Source organism: Daphnia pulicaria, chromosome 6 (genome assembly GCF_021234035.1).
Source record: "Daphnia pulicaria isolate SC F1-1A chromosome 6, SC_F0-13Bv2, whole genome shotgun sequence".
NCBI classification, from domain to species: Eukaryota; Metazoa; Arthropoda; class Branchiopoda; order Diplostraca; family Daphniidae; genus Daphnia; species Daphnia pulicaria.
Genome location: NC_060918.1, coordinates 6,479,447 through 6,505,918, shown reverse-complemented (window position 1 = coordinate 6,505,918; position 26,472 = coordinate 6,479,447). Strand labels below are relative to the sequence as shown.

Here is a 26,472-nt window from a genome sequence, read left to right as displayed (position 1 = left end):
GTGTGTGCATAGCCGGAATGTAATTTCATCATCTTTCATATCTCTCTCTCATTTTTTTCTGACGTCTGTAGGTTGTGATGTAATACGCCAACGCCCGGCGTATGTGTGTGAGTGTGCGTGAGTGAACGCGTGTCATCTGTGTACTTCAGTCCTCACTGGAGACGCTGTCTGACAAGAGAGGTATAGAAACAATTTACCCATTTAAATCAATTTTGATCATTTATGAAATTTCAAAAAATGAATTTACAAATTTGTTTTTCTATGAACGACAGAGTTGTCATCGGTGAAAGTTTTCCGAAATTCGTTGGAGGAGTGTTGGAGCTGTGTTTCTCTTTCCCACCCCTCTTCTGGCTGTTGTTGATCTGAGGATCAGTTGGACGACGCGCACAAAAACCCTTTTTACCAAAGAAAAAAAGTTCCCAGGGACAAAACCCCCAGCATCAAGATGGCGACGGTGGACGGAAGGCCGGCCCAGTATGGGATTTCTCTTAAACAGCTCCGAGAGGTGATGGAGCTGCGGGGCAGCGAGGCCGTAGAACAATTGCGTCATTATGGCGGAGTCCAGGAGTTGTGCAAAAAACTATACACCTCACCGACGGAAGGTAAAATAATCCCAAAAATAACATTTGCTCACGAGTTTTCAACATTTATCCGTGCTCCTTCATTTTTCCTTTCCTTTTATCCTCTCCTTTTGATTATATTGTTTTGTTTTTTTGTTTTTTTTGTTTGTTTTTTTTACTTTTCCATCGGGGATATTAAAAAAAGAACCAAACGGAATGAATTGAATATACATCCATTTCGAAGGGCAAAGTCGTCATGTCGCTCAAGTCAGCTGGCGCTGGGAATAAACGTCACGAAAGAGAACGATGGGGCATGTCGACATGTTTTTCGCATGTCCTCGTTCCGTTTCGTTGCGTCTGCACAAAAGGGTTTTTCTCATTTCGATTCCCCTCTTCTTTTTTTTTTCATTTCTTTTCACGTCCTCTCTTTTTTTTCTGTCCAGAAAATGTCGTTGGATTGATTTTCACTGGTGTGAAACTTAAACAACTTTTTTTTTTGCGCTCTCCTTTTTATTTTATTGTCCACCGTTACATTTTCTCTTTTTTAAGGGTGGCCTCGCTAGTTCTTATCGCACTCGTTCGCAGTTTAACACCCGCCATTGACAAAAGTCACCCCCGACTCCCAATCCTCGCCCTTTCTTTTTTTCTTTTTTATTATTGGACGTCGCTTTAATGGCACGTTTCCCTAAATATAAGTAATAAAAAAAAGGGCTAGCTCAGTTCTTATCTCTCTCTCTCTTTCTGTTTCTTATATATATATATCCTAGCTAGCTGTGTCTTGTCTTGGCCCATTCGTTCCTCTTTTACCCGCTAGACTGGCCCGGCCCGGTCGATATATAGAAAGTCTTTTCTCATTGCTTCTTCTTTTTCTTCTCTCTGTTGTTGTGTCTGCCTTATCTGTGTGTGTGTAGCTCTTTGCCCCTCCGATACTCGAACGGTGAGTGAAACGCGTCACGGCGGGCCAACTCAAATAAGGGTTACACAATGCACTCTGTGTACACTGAAAAGTGTATACGAGAAAGAGAAATAATAATAACGCCAGAGAGAGGAAAAATGGAAAAAGGAAATAATAATAATAAAAAAAAAAAAAGATTAGATGGTACACACACACAAGAACTCGAGAGCGCCATCGACCCAGACGGATACGAAGGGAGAAATTTGAAGTGGACAAACAGCCGGTGATAGTGTAGTGCGAGGGCTATGTTGCTGGGATCGGTTAAACAACCGGCCAAGAGGTCTTTGCGAAACCTGATCCGATTCTGACCAATTTGACCGTTGGTATGTGTGTGTGTGTGTGTGTCGAGGGTTTAGCCATAGATGGAGGAAGTACTTCAGTAGCGAAGAAGAAACTTTCGGGAGAGGGAATTTCATTAGGTCTATTTGATATCAATCAAACTGCAAACGTTTCTTTTTCTTTTCCGTTCGCCTGCCCTTTACGGTTAGTTGTTGTGCAGCAGGGTTTACCATTTCAAAGTTTGATGATTACATCACCATCATAAGCGCTCGCCCCGTCGTCAGGTTCCTCCTTGATTTTAAAGCTCCGCCTACCTTACCGTCATTGACGTCATTGCCGCGTCACTATCGACGCCTTCAAAAGAGGAGCCCTCCAGCAAATATCAATTTGTCCTTTTTTTCTTTTTTCTTGTTTAAACTGAGAGAGAAAACTCCGTAATTTCCAAGATCTCGGCTGTGCCCCTCAAACTCACTTATTTAATATGTGAAGCGGGTCGTGTGAGTCTGTTTTCGACTTGATTTTTGTTTGTTTTCTCTTTTCTTTTCTCTAACCAGGGAATTGTTTGCTCATTTGGGAAGTTCTCTGTTCTCTGTGTGTCGCTTTTTATTTGCGGCAGCCGTAGATTATTGCTCACAAACAGAGACAGAGAAGAAGAGACAGACAGACAGTACGTGCTGGCTTTCATTCCGGTCCCTGTAACGAACTCGTTGCCCTTCTTCTTCTTCTTTTTCTATTTTTCCTTTGCCCTTTTTTTCCTTCTCCATCGCTTCACTTGCCTGTGCCTCAACGTGTCCGAAAATTCGATCAACTAATCAAGCTCATAGGGATTGAATCGATAATAGAACAAGAAGAAGAAAACAGGGGTAAAGCCCCGACCGGAATAATGGATGATGTATTTGCACGCGTGCCAGACTGTCGCTATTGTAGTCGAATTGGATTATTCATGTTTTCTCTATCTGTCTGTTATTCCTCCTCCTCCTCTATGCTCAATTTTTTTCCCTTTTTTCCCGTCTCCGTCCTTTGTTGATACATATTCATGTACTGCATATTTGGCGGGTATAGATTTGTTTTCATCTGTTTGTTGTTGATAACAGGATTATCCGGTTCGCCGAAGGACATCGAACATCGGCGGGAAACATTCGGATCGAACACGATCCCACCTAAGCCGCCAAAGACCTTCTGGAGATTGGTGTGGGAAGCGCTGCAAGATGTCACCCTCATCATCCTCGAAGTGGCCGCCATCGTCTCACTACTTTTATCTTTCATTCCTTCCAGTAGCGGTAATTACTTACATACCAACTCCCTCTCTCTCGACCGTGTGTTCTTCTTCTCCTCTCTCTCATCTCCCAAATAATGCTCTCTCTATATACGCGTGTGTGTGTTTGTGTGTGAAACGGGGATTTTTTTTTCTTTTGCAAGGGATCATGGCAAGCAAGAAAAAAAGAATGACGTGAATGCTGCACTTCATGCGCGCGCGCGAGAGAGAGTCTGTGTGTCGAGTAATATGGCCGGAGCTTGGCTCTGTTTTGAGGTTTTTTTAGCCGTCACGGAGCGCCCGCAACTAAAGAGGTCGTGCAATAAAACAACTAACCCAAAAAATCCATCTCGGTAGCAGCAGCAGCAGCAGCACAGGCTGCTTGAAATAGATCTCTGAGCCCTCCCCCTCTTGGACGATCAAGATCTCGAATCGATGAGAAGATCGCACACAAGAAAAGAGTAAAAAGGAAAATATATAATAAAAAAAAAGATGAAATAATAATAAAGGGCGGTGGGGAGAGGGGGTTGGGGGGCAAAATAACGTAACGTCGATTCTTCACCGTCTGGTTTTCGGTCGGGCTCGTTATCCTTGGCCGACTTCCTGTGGGAAATGTCGGGATTATTGCTGATTGCTGGAGAATTTCTAAGAGGAGATGGAGGTGGTTATGGTTTAGATTGAGTTATTTCTCGCCATCCTTTTTCTCCGTTGCGGGCTGGGGAAAGGAGAGGGGGGGAAGCGGTTAGGGATTGGGGAGGGGTTGCTCATAGTGTGTGTATCACGCACGCGGAGAACATCTTCAATCATCGTAAAGCACCATAACTGCCTCTCGTTGATCGGTCTTTCCATCTCTTTCTATCTCTATATATTTCTTTTTTTTTCTCAACACATGCTTGACGTCGTCTCGGTGATGTAGGCGACGAAGGTAAGGGTAACAACCATTAACACGCATGGGTGATGACTCCTTCCTTCCTATATACCCCAGCGTTTTTTCTCCCTTTTTTTATTTTATTGTTGCTGTTTGTTGTTTACACTCGTGCGCCCTTTGGCTGTAAAATTTGATGGGCATTATATATCTGGGAATCTGGGCCTTTATTGACGTAAGATTTACAAGGAAACTGGGGTTTAAAAAAAAAGGGGGGCGAAAGCAAAGCCAAGTTGATGCGCTAGTTGAGTCGGGTCGGTGTAAGGCGGCAAGCTGGAGCTGCTCGCAGCTGTGCGGCATCAGAACAACTAAAGTTTTGGACTTTGGATTTTGTGGAGCATCAAATTCGACTTGATTAGCGACTCTTGTACTTGTACGACTCTGCTCGGTCTCCCTCTTAATTGGGGCCGTCCTTGAATGTTCGTTTCATCTTCGGGGGGTAGCCGGGGAAACGAGCAAGCCTCGCTGCTGTAGAGGATTCTCTTCTGGTTTATATGTTCGCCCTTTTCGCGCTCGATATAGCTTTCATATATCATCATTTATCCATTTGATGTATTGCTAGAAACCTCGTACCGCTCCCGACTGTGTATTGACAGTTGGCCGAGTTTTGAAGGCAAAAACGTCCGCGCCCGTTTCTCTCCAAATGCTTCATCTCTTTTTTCTTTTTCTTTTTTTTTCCCCCATTTTTTTTATATTTTGTCTCTCAGAAAATGAGCTCGTTCACGAGGAGGACAAGTCTCACGAATGGATCGAAGGCCTGGCAATTCTTATTTCCGTCATAGTCGTCGTCTTGGTTACTGCCTTTAATGATTACACCAAGGAACGACAATTCCGCGGACTGCAGAGCCGAATCGAAGGCGAGCACAAATTCGCCGTTCTGCGCGGAGGCGAGAGCAGCCAAATCTTCGTCGGCGAGATTGTCGTCGGCGACATTTGCCAAGTAAAGAGAATTTTTTCTGCTCCCACGAAAAGAATTTAAAAGGATAATAATCATAATCATAATTTCAATTGATCATCTTTTTTCTTGTCCAGGTGAAATACGGAGATTTGCTGCCCGCCGATGGCATCCTGATCCAGAGCAACGATTTGAAAGTGGACGAGTCGTCACTCACGGGCGAATCGGATCATGTCAAGAAAAGCGAGCTGACGGATCCCATGCTTCTCTCCGGTAAGAAGAGGGGAAAACAAAAAAATAGTTGCCAACTCCACCGAGGTGGCCATTGGCCAATGACCGTGAAACGACATTCCCCCGGTCTCATTTGACTGTTTTGCGCTACCACCTAAATTAGGTACTCACGTCATGGAAGGCAGCGGCCGGATGCTGGTGGCTGCCGTCGGCATCAACTCCCAGGCTGGCATCATTTTCACGCTGCTAGGTGCGGCCGCCGATCAGCAGGAAGCGGACGCTAAACAACGGAAGAAAGGTGACACTCTCTCGCCTCAATCTTACCCACCCTTTCCTTTTTTTTGTTTTATTTTTTTTTTCTCCTCGATAGTCGTTGTTAGTTCGATTTTACACGCCCCGTTTATTCTCTCCCCTCCTCCCGTATTGGCTATTTTTGGGGTTTCACGTCGATCGATACCAATGATCTTATTTAGCCGGTTCGCTGATCCCCCAGCATTTGACTATGGGGGCGTTAGACATTGGATGAAATTCCATTCGTTAAAAGATAAAAAATTTAACAAAGTAAAACTAAATAATAAGGAATTCCGTCGAAGAAAAATCTAGAAGGAAAGAGACGATGATCAACTCTCTTTATTTGTTTTTATTTAAAAATTTAAAATTTTGCAAGCGTTCTAGTTCTTATTCAAGAACTTTATATATTCTATGAATTGTGGATTTTTTTCATTTTCACTTTTGGTTCGTAGTTTGCAAATTCGAAACTTTTTTCATCTCTTGTGCGTGTGTGTGCGCGTGAGTGTGAGTGATACGTCTCATGTTTCCACCATCGTAAAGTATGGACACTTTATGATGAGCCTAGTATGCCTATTCTTAAGTTTTGGATGCATTTTTCAGGTTCAAAATTCCTGCCTCCAGTAATTTTATTTAAAAAAAAAAACGTCGTTTCCTACTTTATTTTTTTTTTTATTTCAGTAGAATTTGATGGTACTGCGGGATTTATTAGAGCATTCAAACGGGTTTTCTTTTTCAAATTTTTTGAGCGATGAATCGATATGGTAAATTATGGAGGGATGTTGAATCTAAATTTTAAAATGGTTTGAATTCTTTGAGTTTGAATTTCCAAAAAAGATTTCCCTTTTATCTTACTTTAGTGCTCCTCGTTTCTTTTTATCGAATATTTCTCTCTTATACATGTATATTTACGCATGGCCTTTATTTTTATGATTCCCCTATTACCATCCATTACCCCAAAAACCACGACCAAATAACCACCGTCACGCGACCACCGACACGACCCGACCCGTACAACTTCCTCTATACTACAACAACTACAACAACAACAACTACTTCTACTTCCCCGATTGCAAAAAAAACCCAAAATCTTGTACAAATACACCAACACGGCGTCTCACATGCCTATCATAAAAATGGGGCGTGTTTCAGAAGCTAAAAAACAACGGAAGAAGAAGAAAGGTACGCAACAACCACAAAAAAAAACATCATCAACACACTGCAGCTTCTCTCTCTCTCTCTCTCATTCTCTCATTCTCTCGTTGTCTCTCTCATTCTCTCTTCACTTTATCTTATCTCTCTCTTTTCCAAATCTATCTTTTCCTACATACTTTGGTCTATCGCTCGTGAATTGGTTTGGGTTGACGCTTTTATTTAAATCTTTTGATCACTTTTGCATTTTTGACCAAACAGCTTGACTTTTACTTGCATGTTTTTTTGTTTTGTTTTTTTGGTGAGAGATGCCTATTTGTTTGAAGATTTGAAACGGGCCAGTTTCCTACTTTTTTCTATTATTTGTTTTGCGAAAATCGATACTCTGGTTTTATTTGATTAAACTTTTATTTACGGGTGGGGGGGAGATATACATCGTCATTCGTCTTTGATGTCAAAAGATGAAACAACAAAAACAGAGAATTGCACTGACACAAAATTGGGCAAAAAAGAAACTTGGCACTCTTTTATCTATCATATCTTTTATCCTCTCGATATAATAACCGTCGCTCTCTTACGTACCTCTCTGTCTCTTCTCTCCTTTCTCGTCTTCTTCTCCGTTCTGTCGCTGCCTTCGCTGTATGCTCCATTCATCAAGCCTCCGGCTTTTGGGTTTTATGTTTTTTTTTTTTTTTTTTTTTTTTTTTTCGGTTCTCTGTTGAAGGGAAGACAGGGGGGTTGTACTTCAATCTTCTGTGTGTTCACTAACATCTAACGCGCATTGTTTATCTTGTCGGGCTCCGTTTGACGTCTCCAGGAGATGTAGAGGAAGGCGCTGTTGGCAACAACAGCCACCCGTCAGATCATGGAGGGAACAACATGGCCAGCAAACAGGAAGCCAGAGAAGGATCCAGCGGACCGTCTGGCGATGCTCCCATCAAAGAAGAAAAATCGGGCCACAAGGATAAGTCGGTTCTGCAAGCCAAATTGACAAAACTGGCCATTCAGATCGGATACGCCGGTAAAGATGATTGTCGTATTTTTATTGTTGTTGATGAATTCCTATCTGACCTTTGGGTGTACGACTTTTTGTGTGTGTGTGTGTGTTTGTAGGTTCGACCATCGCTATCCTGACGGTCATCATTTTGATAACGACCTTTTGCATCAAAACTTTCGTCTACGAGAACCAGCCGTGGAAAAACGAGTACTTTAACTACTTCGTTAAGTTCCTCATTATCGGTGTCACCGTCTTGGTCGTCGCCGTCCCTGAGGGTCTCCCCTTGGCTGTGACTCTTTCGCTGGCCTACTCGGTCAAAGTGAGTAGAAGTTGTCCTCGCTCACGGAACATGAGCTTCCCAACGAGCAAGCTATTAGAGCGACTAATGATTTGTACCCCCCCCCCTTCTTCTTTTCTTTTTTCGTGTGTAAACAGAAAATGATGTTGGACAACAATTTGGTGCGGCATTTGGACGCTTGCGAGACCATGGGTAACGCCACCGCCATCTGTTCAGATAAAACGGGAACTCTGACAACGAACAGAATGACGGTCGTCGCTTGTTATGTCGGAGGACAGCATTACAAATCCATCCCGAAGTACGATTCACTTCCACCGCAGGTGGCCAACCTGGCCATTCAAGCTATTTCCATCAACAGCGCTTATACCTCGCGTATTCTGGTAAGAGAGAGACGAGACTATTCTGGCCACGTCCGCCGCCCATCGATTGACAGCTTTGAATAGATTAACAACACGCATGTCCTATTCGATCTTTCAGGATGGAGACTTGCCTAACGAACCCATCAAGCAGGTTGGCAACAAGACGGAATGCGCCATGCTTGGTTTCGTGCTGGATCTGAAGAAATCCTACCAGAGCATTCGTGATGAGCATCCGGAAGAGTCCTTCCACCGCGTCTACACCTTCAACTCTAGCCGCAAATCGATGAGCACCGTTATTGCCCGTGAAGGGGGCGGCTACCGCGTTTTCACCAAGGGTGCATCCGAGATGGTGCTGAAAAAGTGAGTCCAATCCAGCGCTTCCGGGTTCCTTGATAATAAATCCAATTCCTTTTTTTTTTATAAGGTGCGCCTTTATTTATGGCGTCGATGGAAAACTGGAGAAATTCACTCGTGAGAATCAAGATGGGCTAGTGCGAAACGTAATCGAGCCCATGGCCTGCGACGGCCTGCGTACCATCGCCGTTGCTTACCGCGATTTTGTGCCGGGCAAGGCTGAGATCAATCAAGTCCATTATGACAACGAACCCAACTGGGATGACGAGGATGGAATCATCAACAATCTCACGTGCATGCTTATCGTCGGCATTGAAGATCCTGTCAGACCTGAGGTAAGCAACGCGGTCCAATCGATTTGTTTGACGTCTCTTTGTTTATCATTCTGTTTGATGAATAGGTCCCAGAAGCTATTCGACAGTGCCAGAAGGCCGGTATTACAGTGCGCATGGTGACGGGAGACAATGTCAACACGGCTCGATCCATCGCCATCAAGTGCGGCATTGTCACGCCCGGAATGGACTATTTAATTATCGATGGCAAGGAATTCAACCGACGTATTCGGGACTCGAATGGCGAGGTTTGTTTGTTGTAATTCGACTTCGTTGCCATGGTTATGTTTAACCTTGGGCTCTCGTGTGTGTTTTTCTTTTGCCTTCCTTCTTTTTGACCCCATGCGAACGTCCAGGTCCAACAACATTTGCTCGATCAAGTTTGGCCCAAGCTTCGAGTGTTGGCCCGCTCTTCACCCACCGACAAGTACACCCTGGTCAAGGGAATTATTGACAGCAAAATATCCGACAACCGGGAAGTAGTGGCCGTGACGGGAGACGGTACAAACGACGGCCCTGCACTTAAGAAAGCCGACGTCGGTTTCGCTATGGTGAGCCACTTCGGGGAAATTCATTTCCTTCTACGGTGACATAACGAATGCCATTCTCTTAACTCAGGGCATCGCTGGAACGGATGTGGCCAAAGAGGCGTCCGACATTATCTTGACGGACGATAACTTCAGCAGCATTGTCAAGGCTGTCATGTGGGGTCGCAACGTTTACGACTCCATCGCCAAGTTCTTGCAGTTCCAGCTGACCGTTAACATCGTGGCCGTCATCGTGGCTTTCTTCGGCGCTTGCTTCATCCAAGATTCGCCGTTGAAGGCTGTCCAAATGTTGTGGGTCAACTTGATCATGGACACCCTGGCCTCATTGGCCCTTGCCACCGAAATGCCCACACCTGACCTGCTTACGCGCAAGCCCTATGGCCGCACTAAACCTCTCATCTCACGAACCATGATGAAGAACATTACTGGCCAGGGCATCTACCAGCTGTCGGTCATTTTCACTCTCGTCTTCGTCGGTAAGGATTTTTTATTTTATTTTTTTTTTTTTAGCGGCGGCATCCCTTTTTCCCTCGGTTGTTTCACACCTCAAAAAATCGCGTTTCGTTTTGTTCCAGGTGAGCAATTATTTGATATCGATTCGGGCCGATATCGGGCCGATACCATACCCACCCAGCATTTCACCATCATCTTCAACACTTTTGTGATGATGACTCTGTTTAACGAAATCAACGCTCGTAAGATTCACGGGCAGCGGAACGTGTTCGCCGGCATCTTCACGAACCCCATTTATTATTGCATCTGGATAGCCACAGCGGCTTCTCAGGTGAGACGAACGTGTGTGGTTGAGTTGAACATGTTTGTTGTTTGGGTTATCATTATTCGATTGTTTTTTTTGTGTTTTATTTTTTGTGGTTTCGTGTCTATCCATAGGTGGTCATTGTGCAATTCGGTGGTCAAGCGTTTTCCACTGCCCCCCTCACGATAGCCCAGTGGGCCTGGTGCGTCTTTTTCGGCGTGGGAACCCTAGTTTGGGGCCAGGTGGTCACCACCGTTCCCACTAGCAAGATTCCCAAAATCTTCTCGTATGGCTGCTTCCTTTTTCCATCCAATAGTGTATCGAGTCAACCGTGATTCTTTAATCTTGTATAGAACATTTTCATCTGTTTTTGTCTCGCACTCAAAACACTCAACACACCTGGTCTTTGCCGGCCACGATTGCACACGACGAAAAGGTGTTCCTTAAAGTCACAAAACTTTGTTTAGTCGCCTCCGCACCGTAGTAGCTCTTTTTTTCCCCTTTTTTACCCCCCCTCCACTCTCCTCCCTTTTCTTCAGGGTTTATTTTGCTATCGAGACGATTAGGGAAACTCTTCTAACAAAAAAAATTTCTAACCAATCGGTGACGACATGGTCTCACGGACCGGGACCGCTTGAACATGGACTCGGTTGCCATAATCTCTGATTATTTATTATCTCTTTATTTCTCTCTCTCTCTCTTTTTCTCTCTTTCCAAACCGAGAAAAACAATTAACCATTACTAGGATCTCCGGTAATATTTTGCACTTTAGCACACACAATTCACGCACTTGAAATTCGGAAAGTTGAATTTTTTTTATAAAGAACTGTCATCATTGGAAAAAAAAAACACCTTATTGAAAAAGAATTGAAGTGAATTTTTTATTCATTTCCCTATAGAAAATCGATAGAATTTTACTAGCCCAATTTGCTGACCATATCTCATTATAAAAATCACAATTTTCGGTCCACCGAATCGGACGCGACAATCACACAAAACACGCAATATTCTTTCGTCCTAAAAAGCACTTTGGGTCATTGGGAGTGGGTTTCTCACAAACACACACACAAACACACAATCATTTGGGGGAAATTGGCTATACTGGAAAGGTTGTTGTGTTAGGAACGGTTAAAGTAGAAGGAAATTATCTTTGCGAGTGTTCACTCTTGGCCGGCAAGAAACAGACGAAAGATGTTGGTGTTGCGATCGTCCGAATCCAGCAATCACGCTTTAAAAACAAAAAGGGTTTAAAGAATCGCTGAAAATGATTTCAGAAGTTAAATTTGAGTTTTGATTTATTATTTTTTTTTTTTCTGTTTTTCTAAATGCTCCGATTCGATGTGTTTATTTCCCTTTTACGAACTGGACAACGACAACAGCTGGGGTCGAGGACACCCTGAAGATATTTCAGCTGCCATGGGCGCTCTCACCGAGGATAGATTCGATGCGGATGGTGAGAAGAAGCGGACGACAGGCCAGATCCTTTGGATCCGCGGCCTCACTCGACTTCAGACACAGGTAGGACGCAGTTAAGCCGATGTTGATTCGCATCGGACTTCGTTTCACTCTCTCTATCTCTCTCTCTCAATCTCTCTCTTAACGTACCCCCGCGTTTATTTTCTTTTTGTTTTTACTCTTATTAGAGAATCTTTAACTGTTTCCACACTGATTGGTTTTACCATTGGTTTTTATCTGATTTTTTGATCGAGTTTGTTGCCCCTCCCACCGCCCATTGACAACGTCAGTGCTCCAGAGCATTTACAGTATTATCCACACACACAAAAAAACAAAACAAACACAAAAATTTAATCTGAATTCGCGTGTTCATTCCTAATGACGTGAATTCTCCCATTTCGGTTGGTTTTTTTTTTTCGATTGGTGTTTACCGACTATAGTCGCTGGGTCACTCGACCCCACAACAACATCGAGCGATGTGTTATTCACTACGCTATGAACCTACTTTATTTGTTATATAATTTCTTTTTCTTTAGATTTTGCCGTGGCTATTCGGTTGTGAGTTTCTAGTTCTTTTATGTTTTATTTTATTTCTTAAATTTTGTTTAATTTAAGAATAGTAGATTTAAACAAAAAGTTCTACGTCGATTTAGTTTTCTAAGTGTATCGCTCGGCGTAAAAATATCCCCCGATCGAGCGAAAAACGAAGCAGCGAACATTGCCCGTACAAGCAAAAAGAAAAAAAAATCAGAAAAGATGGTCACGATCGACAATCGATTTTTGCCTAACGAAAAAGAAGAGAAAACGCTCGTGCGTGATTTTCCATTAGACGAGAAAATGATGGCCGTCAATTAGGATGCGACAATGTGGTTCCACACGGTTTTTTTTTCCTCCTTTCCTTTCTCTTCGAAATCATCTACTTCTGCTCTTTGTTCAAATCATCGCTGAAGAAAAGACTTTGGGTTCCTGGAATTTTTTCTCGGTGTTTTTTTTTTTTTCATTGTAATTCTCCCGTTGTTCTTTCTACATCCTTTCCGAGGTTAACAGCTCCACTTCATGTACAGTTTTCTTTGAGACGATGAAGCGATTGTGTATGTGTGTATGTGTCCTCGGTTCAACAATAGTTTTTCACCGAATTGACAAGAGGGTTCGAAGGGTTGGTTGTTGCCATTTTTAACTGGATTTGAAGAGGATATCATCCCCCCTTTACTCGGTTCGTTTCCAACATCATTTTTTGGGTTCTAATTGTTTCCTGAAACCATCACCCCCTTTCGCCGCCCTTATGAAATCTGTTCATTCCTTTTTGGTCTATTCAACGATTCTATCGCTGCCTCAATCCTCTTCTTTCTCTTTCTAATTCCGGTTGCCCCCTCGTTCCGTATCCATCTTTTTTTTTTATCGAATCCATTACACTACCCTGACCAACTCTGGTGCCCAAACTGCTGCCCTACCCCTGTTTGTCGCATTATGTTCCCACATTGTGTTATGCCTCATTTTTCCATCCATCCATCCATCCCACCTCCTCCGTCCACCCAAAAAAAAAGAAAAAAAAAATCCTTCATAAATTCCACATTAGTTGGACGTTGTGACCCGTTTTTATTCCTGCTCGGCTAATTAGGTAACCCCGATTTATTTCTTCTTTCTTTTTTTGGGTTCTTTTTATTAATTCCTGATTTGCTGCTAACCACATTGCATGCACCGTGCTCTTCATTTTCGTCCGTTTGGTTTTCTTTCACGTTTTCGGATTTTTCTTGATTTTTCGCCGTCAAGATCGAAAAGAAACACTGGGGGGAAGGGAAGTTTAAATCGCACTCCGGAAGAATCTTCGGAACTTGCGGCTCTTGTGCCTTAGTGGCCATCACCGCATTCGGAGTTGAGCTCCTTTTTATTGTAAAATGAAAAATGAAAAAAAAAAAAGTAAAGAATAACGGAAAGAATTTCTGAACGAATGAGATGTATTAAGTTGATTGATTTATGACATGAAAATGTCAAGTTAATTAATACGCATGATATGTACTGGGTGTCGATAACGATTTAATTTTTACAAATTCGTGTGTGTGCCTTAATTATTATTTTTAAGTTTTTAACCAAAATCGACGAATTTTTTTTTTTCCCAGAGAAGTTCATGATTTGTAATGTGGTGTTTTGATTAAGAGCATTTGAATGCGTCTAATTTTACGTCTTACTCATGAATGAACACTCGGGATTTCCGTGTTCCTCTATGATTTAGTCTTAAACATTACGCACGTAAGAGTTTTTCACCCTAGCAACCAATTACGTAAGCCTGAAATGTTGATTGATGATCGTGTTTGTGATTTGTTTTTCAATGGAAATCACAGTAATGCTCTCTATTAATAATTGGTGATCGAGAGGAAAATAATGATGAAACAAACCAAAACAAAACTGACCTGCTCCTCCCCCCTCTTTCTGTCCCCGCCCTATAGCCCACACACTCACTCACGTCCCAAAGTCCACGCTAATTGATGGTGCAAATGTATTGATTTCTTTTGTGTTTTTGCTGTCCCGACTCGTCACTGGCGACGCCCCAACATAAACCGACACCCGATGCCGTGTGATTGTGGTTTGCAGCTGCGAGTGATCAGAGCGTTCAAGTCTACGCTGGAGGACCTGGAGGAGAAGCGGTCCGAACACAGTGTGCACAGTTTGCGGAGTTCAAGGAGTCAGTCGGGTCTTCGCCCGTTGTCGGACATCACGTACATAGACGACGACCCCTTACACAGGGCGGCAGCGTCGCAACATCACACCCCCGGTGAGCGTGAGCCCCACGACAGGAGCCGTCCACCTATGGCTTTGACTTCCGATGGTTTGTTGGCAGTGGCTGGCGGGTTTGGGGGCGGTGGTAGTGGCGGAGGTGGAGCGGGTGGACATCATCATGGACACCACCATGGCCAGAGGCAGCAACGGCACTCGTCGTCTGCTGAGCACTCGAACAACAACAACCGAGCCACCGAGCGCAAGAGCGCCAGCGCCGGCTCCGGTGCAGTTCCCTCTGCGCTGACCATTAACGGGCATCACGTGACCCAACCCAGTTCCCGCTCCCATTCCAACACCCATCCGCAATTCCAAACGTCATCCACACTCGTGAATGAAACCACCAACTCTTCTTACTTGACCAGTATGTCTCCTCCCCAATTGCTCACCCCGTACCAGGCCAGCAGCTCCACTCATTATCAGATGCCTCCTCAGATGCCACCCTCAAACCTCCTGCCCGTTCGCTACGACGTTCTCGACTACGATCCGCTCCCGAACCTGCCGGCTGACCTGCCACGCCTCGTTCACGAGACCAGCATCTAAAAAAAAAAAAAAAAAAAAAAATATATTAAAAAACCAAAAAAAAAAAAAACACACATATTTATATTATATCCCAAACCGCACGACGCGAGATGGCAGATCTCACAACCACCACCTCTTATTCCTGCGACCATTTTGGACGGCTTCTTTTTCCCCCCCAACAACATATCTTCTTCTCGCCTCTCTCTCTCTCTCTCTCTCCAACGTTGTTTTCGCTCTGTATTTTCACACGCCAACCAACAGCGTCGTCATCCTCATCCTTAACAAAAACCACACATATACACAACACACACATACACACGGGGCTTGCCTCTCTGTCCATCTATTCATCTCTCTCTCTCTCACTCTCTCTCTCTATTCTCTCTCGATTTCATCACTCTTTTCTCGCTGTTTTAACAAAGTGACTAGTTAGTTTTTGACTGGGGGCGCTTGGTTGATGTCTGTCTGGATTGGGGCCCAACACTGGAGTTGAGCTTCAAAAAAATGTGTTTGTCGCTATCATCTCTCAAGCCAATAAGAGAGGGACCGCGGGAATCGGGGCAAGTTTCCTTTCAAAGAAAAAAAAAGGGCAAAACAAGTGACGCGAAAAGGGGAAAATGTTGTGTCGCATTTTGTGAATGTCGGCTTTCTTTTCGGTGGTTTGTGTGTCCTTTCGTCGGCTTGGCGGATGTTGATTTTGACAACGCCCGTCATAGTGATAAAGTACTACTATTATAGACGTGACAATTATTGCTCGTTGAAGCTTCCAAAGCAAGCTCTCTTCTGCGAGATTCCTTTTTATCCAGCGTCCGATTCCCCCTCCCCCCCCCCCCCCTCACTCCGCCCTTTATACCGCCATCGTTTTCCGGTTCCAGTGTCAATTCTTGTTCCGACTTTTGATGGAAGACAAAAATTGGAAGTGAGGAGGAAAGGGAGGAACTGTCATGTGGCTTGATGTGAGAAGCCCAGTGTTACTTTGATTTCGAAATCTCCTCCCAAAACATATGCGAACATTGCCCCCCCCCCCCCCCCGACTCTTCACCGTTTACGATGGCGATCGCCCGCCAGGGGAAGAGAGAGAGGTTATCGATTCACGAACGGTGTCACAAGAGGAGACTCAAGAACACAAACACAGAGCGCAACAAGAAGATAATGATGAGAGGATCCGCCAGTTGTGCCTGCCACGCAAGATGGAGCTGTCTTTGTCTTCAACATCTGACGAAACAAAGCGATTCTATCGCCAGCCTATTTAAAAATTCACAAAACGAGTAGGCTATCTTACTAATCACGGTTGCTCGTTTTTTTTTTCTAATTTTTTTCTTTTCTGATTATTATTATCATTTTTTTTTATCGAATCGTAAATATTTATATCTTTCTTACCCTATTCTCCCTCTGCGTTGTATTTTTCATAGCGGTTGAAGAATTTTTTTTTTGTCACTCACTCAATTTTTCTTTTGGATTGTTTGTCATTTTCAGTTGGATGACGTTTCGATTTTTAGCTTCGGTTTTTTTTTAACGGTTTTTCTGTTTCCAATATTTTTGATGCGATGAAAGGCAAAGGCCGGAATCGGTGGTTCGCGTGGTTCTGCATCTAGCTCTTTCAGAAACTTAATTTTCGCTAGTCTTCAAAAAAAGGTTCGAAGGTTTGGCGATCCAAGCAAGGCACTGCATGTCTTCGACGATTTCAGTAAACAAACCAAAAAATCTTAACGATAATCAGGGAACTATTTCGTGTTGATTGGAATGTACCACATGGAAGTTATTTTTTTTTTCCTAAATGATAGTTTATCGTCACAAATTTCGTCTACATTTCTTTTTCTTAGTTAGTAAGCGTGTGATTTATGAAACTGCCGTCAGATCTCGGATCTGCTTCCTCACTCAAATCGCTTTTTCTATTTCATTTTTCATTCATTCCGTCTTTTTTTTAAATTTCGGGTAGATTGTTGTTTCCTCTTTCCTTTTTTCCCATCTTTATACTAGTGTGTAGTCGATTACTATTTTCTGTTTTCCTACATATATCCTCGACAGCACCCTCGTCTCTCCCTTTTACCCCACGTCTGTATGAGACAAAAACCCGATTACAAAATTCATCACCTGTGTCACCAAATCTAATTTTTGTTGGCCCTTCTCTCTCTCTCAATCTCTCGTCCTCTCTCTCTCTCTCTCCTCCCTCATCCCCAATTGTATTGAATATCTTCTCTTCCGAATTCTGATCTTTCCATTCCTCGACTATTTTTATTTCATTTTCGTACTCGATGAATTCTTACCTTTCGATACATTCCCCCCTTATCACCACCACGATTCGTATACCGGCACAAAAGCGAACAAATCAAACCTATCTCAAAATCTGTTTCGTCAAGAGCTAACGACAGATGATGTTCTTAAACGAGTTAGTCCGATTTTTTTTTCCGAATTAAGAAAAATAAGATAGCGCACTTGATAACCACTATCTCGCCTTCTATAACGGATACTTCTCTTCTCTGTCCTGTCAGATGCAACGATTCCTTTCTACTTCGTACAATACGTCGACAAATATCTCTTTGCTGTTTTCTCTATAGTTACCCTCGTCGGTAGAACATATCCAATAGATAGCTTTTTCCTTCACCGCTCAATCGGGGTTATTCCACCGCATTTTGTTTTCATTTTTGTTTTGTTTTTATTGCGATTTTCGATCACGGCCCATGATCTCTGAAGTTGCAATTCTTTTTACGAGTTTTTGTTTTCCAAATGGTTATGGCTTATCCCCTTTTTTTGAGTATCGAAGAACTCGTAGATGCTGTTGAACACACCAATTTACAGTTTACATCCCGTTTAATTTTTTAATTTTTTTTAAATTTGTTGTGATTATGTCACGTGGCAAACAATTAGTTATGAGCTTCAGATTTTCGGATGGATCGCATACTCAATATTTTGATACATTTCTTAAATTTTGTGTAGTTGCGGAGCATAATTCTCGGGTACAACTTACGATAGGGGTTCATTGTCCTTACTCTTTATTTTTTTCAACCAAACCCTGGCTTTAAAAATTTTATCATCTTTGTTAGTTCGAGGGAACTCCTGCCTTGTATTAATGTCGAGATGGACTTTTCGTCTACACTCCACACATAACCTGTCCCGAGTTCCCCATTTCTGCCATACATATTTTGTTTTTCCTTTTGACTTGTGAACACTGGAATCTATTTGTTCCCCATTTTCTTATTTGGTTTTGGTAACGCGAGACATGTGGCCGTCTTGTTATAGCCATCTTGATTCTCTTCGCTTCGTCCTTTTTTTTCAGTTGTAGGACAAATCCAACAATTCTAAAATTTTATTTGAGTTACACACATCTCTCTTCCTCCCGATCTCGGGCTGTTTCAGTTCCTCTACACTTTCAATCAGTTTAGCTGATTGGATAAACGATCAAGACGTCATCAATCCGGTTCCGTCGGCATGATTACATTAAATTGAGAACCAAAGCCAAAAAAAAATCCGATTTTTCTTTAAATTTCTCCATCGTTATTACAAGTTGCAGTTGAAATGGATTTTTCAACTTCAACGTACCCGACATCGAGATTTGATGATCGGGGCAATCTAAATTTTTTTTTTTCTTGTTTTATTTTAATTCCTTAAAACTATCATTATTATTTTGTCGTGCATTTCAACCTGGATCTTTTTATCTTGAAAGTTAAACAAACAAACAAAATCACGCCGCAAAAAATGATCCCTGTATTCTTTGCTTTTCTCTTTTTTATTCTTACATCTACATTCCTCTCTCCGTCAAGGTGATTGGTGGTGAATTGCAGGAACGTTTGATTCCGGTTCCCTACAGCAAGAATACCACAGACCAAGCTGTAAGCTCTTCCTGTTTTCATTTTCCGTTTACCTGAAAAAAAAAAAAAAAAAAAAAAAAAAAAAATTAACCAAAAAAAAGATAGCCAACGAAAAACAGAAAGAAAGATGCATCAGCTTGTGGCATTTAAATAGTCATCATTTAATTTTTCTTACATTTTTGTTGATCCTTTTATTTCTCGTTCTCTTCGATAAAACTCTTTAGACCTCCCTGTTTCTTCTCCACGTAGCATGAAGCTCATTTTTGGACGCATGATATATCGAGGCTGGCAGAATAGCATAGACGTTAATGTATCGTTATTCTCTCTCTCTCTCTACACCGCCTGATGCCTCTTGATTCTCACTTCAGAAAGTCAAAACAAACAACCAAAAAACAACAAAACAAAACAAAACCGTTTATGATTTGCTTGGCCTGTTTCGTTTTTTATTGATTTATTTTCAGTTGTCATCATCACGTATCTCACTTGGAGTTGCCCACGCTCTAAAGTCGTTGTTTCTGTTACTTTTTTTCCGTGTTCGCATTTCCAGGTCCGATTCCTCCCCCCTTTTTTTACGTGTATCATTTTAGCTTATTAGCTATTCAGTGGACCTGCATTGACATGTCCCTTTCTATCTTCAGCCCGTTCCCTTGTAAATTTGACTCAAATAATTTTTTTCTTTATTTCTACCATAATTTGCTCTTTGCGATTCGAGAAATTAGTGTTTACGGATATTAGACATTATTTGGTAGGATTCGAAACGTGGGAGGTTTCACGCGTTCAGGGCACTACCTTTTTTGAATCACACAAAGACAAGACTTAAATTTATTGTATTACCTTCCGTTAAATTGGCATCCGGCTGTTTGGTTCTTATTTGAATTCAATTTAAATTCGTTCGTTATTTATCGTTTTATGTTTTGGAATTTTGTAGCTTAGCAGGCGAAATTGAGCTGGGTATTCCGCCCTTCCACTTCGGTGCATGATTGCTGTTTCCATTTCAATTAGTTGAACCCTGGCAAATCAGAATTAAAAAAAAAAAAAAAAAAAAAAGACCCCCTTCTCTCTTCCCCTCTGTGTCCTACTACACACAATGTTCAATTCAAGCCTCTCCTTGTCAATCTTTTTCCTTTGGCGGGGGGAGGGATGTGGGAGAACGGGATTTAGTAGAGTAGGAGCCGAGAGGAAGAAGATGACAAGATAATACAAAAACCTGCCTGTTTCACACATCACACTGCTGTGTACAGTACAACCATACCCCAAGACCGATGAGATGTCACGGAAATGGCACCTACAGTCATCAGTCAGATAGCATGCTGCGTGTCTATTCAAACACGCACTGTTTACACCCCCGTATTATTCCCTTTTTAAAACCCTATTGAATTGCGATTCCTTTTTCACCCCAAACCCCGCAGTCTTCTATTCTTTTTATTAAAAATATTCTCTCTTTCTCAGAGGCGAGCCGTTGTTCATTTATTTTTTATTATTATTATGTTTTTCTTTCAGATTCGCCAAAACTAAATTTTCCATTATTTAGATTTCGATTTAATTAGCGTCTACTCCATCAAATATCGGCCGATTTCGTACGTATCTCGTCTTGTTCTTTCTACTCGCGAAAAACGAAAAAGATTCGGGGCAGGACAGGAATTTCAAAGCGAAGGGAGGGAAACGAAAATCGTTGAGGAGAAATTATTCTGAGACATGCAGTGTTTGTCTTCTTTTTTTTCTCTTAGCTTTATGGTTCGAATAATTTTTTTCGCTCCTATATCTACTCCAATTCTCCAAACGTCTCCAGAAGCGCGAAAAAGCAAATGCCACACAAATGTTCCATCCAGCCTTTGCCAGCTGCGTGTCGTATTTTTTCTTTTTTTTTTCTTTATTATTTTTCAGATGGATTTTTTTAAGTTTCATTAATTTAATTTCTTATTCATTATTCGAATTCGGTTTGCAGCTACTTCAGCCGACTTGGTCTGACATTTTTTGAGTTTCAATTATCCGTGTGACAGCTATTGTCTTTGTTTTTCGGTTATTGGTGTTGCCAGTTTCATTGTTGTTGGAAGCGTTCGCTCTTCGCTGTATGTTCATGCGTATCGATGTATTCCAATCTGGAAATCCAATGTTTATAGCCCTCGGACTTGACACACACCGATTGCGTGGCTCTGGGAATCATGTTTGTCCGCGTAATTTTCTGTCCTTGTCGGTTGGAAAACAAAAAGTTGTCGGCTCTATATTCATTCGATGTCCAGGTTTCGGTGGATATTCATTTCAACATTCTATTTCTCTCTATCTTCATTTTCGTTACATGTAATTAGTTTGTTATTGTTATAGTTGTATTTTTCGTGGAGCAGCTTCTATGAAACATTTTCATTCATACTTTTACTATTCTAGATAGAAATTCTTACGCTGCTTTTGGTCAAAGAACGAAAAAATTATCATATAGAAAATCGATCCTTCTTCGGAAAATCTTTTTCTTATTTTCAAAATGTCCTTGTGTTTGACTCGCTTCTCGATGTGAATACGAATTCAAGTTGTTGGTCTGTTTTGCTGAGTTGTGCACGTCATATCGGAACACTGCCTCTTATTGGTTTTTAGTTTTGAATGCTGGTTGAATTAACTACTAATCTACTAACAATGTACATAGCTTACGGAAATATTTTTATTATTTTTTGTCTCACATTTTTTTTTTTTTCGTTATTTCTATTGGGGGAAAAACCCGACCGCGAAAAATTTTATGCACAGTTACAAGTAGCTTTCTATTTCCATTTGATTTCGTCATTCTAGTAGATTTTCATTTCCGATTTCACTTTCTTTTTCTCATCCAACAGCACCTTTTCTTCTCGTAGATTTCCCAGAAAACGTACATGTTTTTATAGTTCTACTATTTGCTGTACTTTACTGGTCGATCTTTTGTAGACGCTAAATCAATATTTCATTATTTTGTAAATTTGTAAAAAAAAAAAAAGCAAACAAAAAACAAAAAGTAGAGATGGAAAACCACTTGAAACTTGATATGGGGGCTTTGTGCATTTGTTGTCGGATTCATGTACTTACGCAAGGTCTGGTACACATTCTAATAATGTTTTTTTTTCTCTCTCTCTCTCTCTTTTCTTTGTCTCGTGCATTTGTTTTTGTTCCGGTGTATTTGCCGACACACCAAAAAAACAAAACAATCGAAACAAAAACATTTTCACGGATATCACCGATGTAGATCCGCGTCGTTAACGCCTTCCGCCAGGGGGTTGATCCGCGGTTGATGGAGCGCACCAACCCGGCCCTGGCAGCGGTGCTACAGCGACAAGCATCCGCGTCTTTGGCGAAACGTTTGTCGCAAGCCTCTTCAATTGACTACGCTGACGCCCCTGGAGCGACGGGGATAGGTGAACGCGAGCGAGACTACTTGGCACCCGAAGTGGACATGGAGCGACTCTCTTCGCGGAGCCACACGGAAACGGCCGTTTGAGGAAACAACAACAAAAAAAAAGACAACAAAATTAATAAATTAATAATTCATGATCTAATGCTCTTCGAGGCGGAGAAGAAAAACTAAAAGAAAAAAACCTAAAAAAAAAATCGAAATAGGAATCAAAGAAATCCATCCATCATATACTGACTTTCCCTGACTTCCCAGTTCTTAATTTCTGTTTTTTTTTCTTCTGTTTTTGGAATTCTCCGGCCCGAGTTCTGTATGCATCTGTTAACTCTCTTCCAACTGCCGAAACATGTTCTCCGACGATGAAATTGATCAGCCCATACCACTCCATTTCTTTAATTCTCTTTGTGTGTTCTTATTCTACCCGTTTCCCTTCAACGAGAATGATGTGCTATGGTACGCTTACCTTTTTTTCTACCGTGCTAATATCCCCCAATTCTTAGACGTCAAAGGAAAAACAAATGGAATGAGGAGCAGAAAAACACCCAATTTTTACTTTGAAAATTTAGCAAACAAAAAATTGGATTCAACGTCAATTACTTGTTCAAGTGAATGCGATTTTTGTTTTTGGTTCTTACTTTCTCTCATTATTATTTTGTTTTCCTCTGTTCGATTTTTATGTGAGTAAATTCAACTGCTGTTGAAGAGAAAGAAGGTAGTATAACACAGGAAGTGATTGCTTAGTTGGGAGGGGGAGATATTAAGAAACCCAGTTGCCGTGTCATCAGATTTCTACGACCCTCTTTAATTGAAAAAAAAATACGCAGAGAGTTTGCAACCTTCTCGCCGATGTCCGTCTATTTAGAAATAATTCTGCAATTTAAAGAAACCTCTTCGATGTCCTCCTTATATATGATTTTGAATTTCTCTATATCCCCCACCTTGCTTTTTCGTTTGTTATATTTTACTTATTGGGTTGAGTGGAGACACTTTTTCATTTCTTTACTTGTATCATATGAAAAAACCCCTTTTTCGAGTATTACCGTGTGTTTGCGTGTGCGTTCTCTACACTTCCCATTCCTCTCCGACCTTGGTACACTTCATTTTCATCATTTTGTTGGTTTGGGAAATCTTTCGTTTCGCTGTAATCTTCCTTTTGTTTTGTTTTCTTTCCTCCCTCTCTTTCTATCTTTCCCTCACAGTGTGCTTTTTGTAATGTACGTAAGTGTGCTACTTATATTTCCTCCTTCGTTTTCTTTTTCACCTCTTTTTACTTGTTTTATTTCTTTCTTTTTTTTCGAATTCAGAATTATTAAAGTGTGTATCTCCCTCTCCATCTCCCGAAAAAAAATCTCCCTCTCTTAGTTTAAAATTGCCACCCTTTTGAACTCTTTTTATCATCTTTTTTTTTCTTCCGTGTCTTTTTTCCATGAGGGATGTTTCGATTGGTTTCCAGACGCGAGGTCCTTATATACATAGTAAACGAGAGAACAAAGCCATAGTCTTACGTTGTCAACTCTGTTTCAAATACTATTTGATACGAATCGGTTCTCATTAGTTCCTCGATATGTTTCGTCGGTTTCTTTTCTTACGTCCTCATTTTTCCTTTGATTCTTGATCGAAATCTTTTCTACAAGACCGAGAGAAAGAAGCAATGACGAAGACCCACCTATAACTCTGACTCCCTCTCCCCTTCTCCCCTCTAAATTTATTGACCTACAAATTTCTTTTTTATGTTTCACTGCCAATTTTCCACGAATTGCCCGAATGCATGTGTAATTTGTCTGTTTTCAGGAGTTTAAACAAGCGAGTGAAAGAGATATTGAAAAAAAGAGAATTTAACTTGGGTTAAAAACGATTGTGAATGAGAGTGAAATGTAAAACGTTCTGATGTGGGGGTGGTGCCTTGTTTCACCGATCACCCCGTTCTGCAAAGTCGCCCTTTTTTCTTTTTTTTTTGGGGGGGGGGGGGGGGGGGGGGTTGAGGATACTTTCTCCAGTGAGTTTCAGGACGACTCTTTTCTGTTCTCTTTGATATCACCATTTCTCTCTAATCCCGACCTCTTTAGTTTAGAACAAGTTTCAATTGGAATTTCATTTCCTCACACTGCCTCTCATTCAGTTGGTTGTTAGAGTGGAATCGTGGAGACAGAAATGAAGCTTACAAACACCGTGTTGCCGGTAGGACATAGAAGCAATAGTTGTGTTAGGGGGGTGACGCCCGTGTATGAGGAGAATAGAAAAGAAAAAAGAAAAAAAGCGGAAAATTCATTCTGGTCGTCTTATCCAACGCGGTTGTGTGCGCTATTGCTACTCTCCGTTTGGTTATTAATTATTTATGTAGATTTTTATTTCTTTTTACTGAAAGAATGGCGTGAAATAACCCATTGGGGGTTCCCTATTTTTAAAGTTGTTATTAATGAGAGTTAAAGAAACACACACATAAATAATCTATGTGAAAGCGGCGCCTGATTTTTCTTTCTTGCATATAATTTGACATTTTTAAAAATTATTATTTTTATTATTAATTCCCCCTACCCATCCGTGAATCCATGATAGGATAATTTTTCGTTGAATTCATTAGACAGAAGCATTTTAAAAAAAAGAGAGGCATGGACATTTTCACATTGAACACTATGTAATACCTGCTCGGATGGCCAATTTGAACAAAAAATGTTGCGTCACATCGAGCGTTATGAAATAGAAAAACAAGAACTCGCGTGCGTGCGTGTGTGTTAATTTTCCCTGTTCTTCTCTCCTGCTGTTTTTTTTATTATTATTTTGTTTTATTTTATTTTTATTTCGTGGTTTTCACCGTTGGCGAAGAATCCATAAAAAAGTTATGCATTGTAATTGCTGTTGAATAGCCAAGTATTTCTTTTCAAAACAATTTTTTTTTTCAAACTTCTCGTTACATACTTTTATTGTTGGTGGAAAGAATATTTGCGAAGCAAAAATGTGTTTCTGCTCCTCCCTCCTTTCATCCCACACCACTTCTGAAAGTGTTACTGATTAACTATATGATTATGGATTTTAAAAAACTAAAAAAAAAAAAGAGAAGAGTGTGTTGTTTTTTCCACCCCTTCTTTTTCATTACAAGAAGTCAAGAAAAAAAAGAATTGTTTGTTATAAGCGAAGAAATTTTTACAAGTGTTGTTGACGTAGCGTTTTATCTTATGGTTATTATCTTTATATAGTTGCGCTCCAAAGGGTTCATCGTTTTTCATGACACACACACACACAAAAGGAAGACTGTTTTTTCTAAGTCACGTCGTCCTCTCTTGTCTTTTTTCTCTCTCTATCTATCTATCTAACTATCCATCTCTAAACTTTCTCTCTCTCTGTAGCTTGTGGTAGCCAACGGTTGTTTGTTTTCTTCTCGATTCCTTCCCAATTTTAACGACTGACCCCCCCCCATCCCCTCTGATCCCCTCCTCCTGGAAAAGAAAAAAAAATACTTAAATCTCTCTATTAGAGAAAAAACCGGAAGTTATTCTTGATTCCACGACTCCAATCTTTCCATTAAAGGTGTAAATGTGCCAGTGCATTATGTCATAATTTTAGTAAAGGGGGGGGGGGGGTGATGACATTTGTCCCTGGCGGAGAAAAAAAAGGAAATGGGGATGAAATACGAGTCTGTGTCTCTTCGCATCCTTCACACTTGTTTTCCCGTCATTTGATTTTACTTTTACTTTTAAGTTGGACGTGTCCATTATCTTTTTTCCTCCTATTTCTATGGCTGTCATTCTTTCCATCTTTTCTGGCTAGTTTTCTTTGATTTGATTTTAGGTTCATTCGACAACAACAAACAAAATATGACTCTCCGCAGCTGAACTTATATATTCCCGGAATTATTATTATTTTTCATTTTTTCTTGAAACTTAAAAAAAAGGTTCCCTTCCATTTCCCGCTGATGATGATTGTTTGACAACCAAAAACATGATGCCCTCTATAGCCCTTGTATCGATTATGCAGCCACGCGTAATTCGCAAGTCTAATGGATAGAAGAGAGGAGCGTGATTTCTTTTGATTATGAGGTTTGAGTTCCGAGTGGTCTTCTTTTGATTTCCTTCATTTCCCCGTCGACCCTTTGTCTCTCTCTTTTCTCTCTCACTCTTTTTCTATCCAATTTTTAAATATCTTATCTTCGTATATTTCTCCTTGTACAAATAAAACTTTGAGCTCTTGGTTACCAGTGTTCTCATACTGTTTCCCCGGCACTTCTTTTTACTCGTGTAATGCTGTTATTAACAGTGTGGTGTCTCTATACTGTCACTCACCGTGTCTTGTAGTCCAACTAACCCCCCTCCCCCCTAAAAAAAACAACACTTTTCTTCCTTTTTGATACATTCAACAACAACAACAATT

General features: G+C 41.2%; 1 protein-coding gene across 11 annotated transcripts in view; it reads left to right on the top strand.

The window, feature by feature from the left end:
* The window catches only part of LOC124344354 (plasma membrane calcium-transporting ATPase 2-like), a 44,715-nt gene extending 18,423 nt beyond the window's left edge, over positions 1-26,292 (top strand). For 4 of the 11 annotated variants that reach the window (XM_046797871.1, XM_046797872.1, XM_046797873.1 and 1 more), the window contains 21 exons: positions 72-180; positions 273-602; positions 2,889-3,074; positions 3,966-3,974; positions 4,682-4,914; positions 5,007-5,142; positions 5,264-5,398; positions 6,541-6,570; positions 7,358-7,561; positions 7,654-7,856; positions 7,973-8,215; positions 8,313-8,554; positions 8,619-8,883; positions 8,949-9,128; positions 9,237-9,431; positions 9,499-9,904; positions 10,004-10,212; positions 10,320-10,471; positions 11,565-11,703; positions 18,693-18,761; positions 21,943-26,292. In XM_046797871.1, coding sequence (XP_046653827.1) covers positions 446-602; positions 2,889-3,074; positions 3,966-3,974; positions 4,682-4,914; positions 5,007-5,142; positions 5,264-5,398; positions 6,541-6,570; positions 7,358-7,561; positions 7,654-7,856; positions 7,973-8,215; positions 8,313-8,554; positions 8,619-8,883; positions 8,949-9,128; positions 9,237-9,431; positions 9,499-9,904; positions 10,004-10,212; positions 10,320-10,471; positions 11,565-11,703; positions 18,693-18,761; positions 21,943-22,194 — 3,645 coding nt within the window. In that variant the 5' untranslated portion in view covers positions 72-180; positions 273-445 and the 3' untranslated portion in view covers positions 22,195-26,292. Of the gene's footprint in view, positions 1-71; positions 181-272; positions 603-2,888; positions 3,075-3,965; positions 3,975-4,681; positions 4,915-5,006; positions 5,143-5,263; positions 5,399-6,540; positions 6,571-7,357; positions 7,562-7,653; positions 7,857-7,972; positions 8,216-8,312; positions 8,555-8,618; positions 8,884-8,948; positions 9,129-9,236; positions 9,432-9,498; positions 9,905-10,003; positions 10,213-10,319; positions 10,472-11,564; positions 11,704-14,229; positions 14,411-18,692; positions 18,762-21,942 lie in introns of all 11 variants that reach the window. The other 7 variants (XM_046797875.1, XM_046797879.1, XM_046797876.1 and 4 more) reach the window with 7 other exon arrangements.
* The last annotated feature ends 180 nt before the right edge of the window (positions 26,293-26,472 follow it).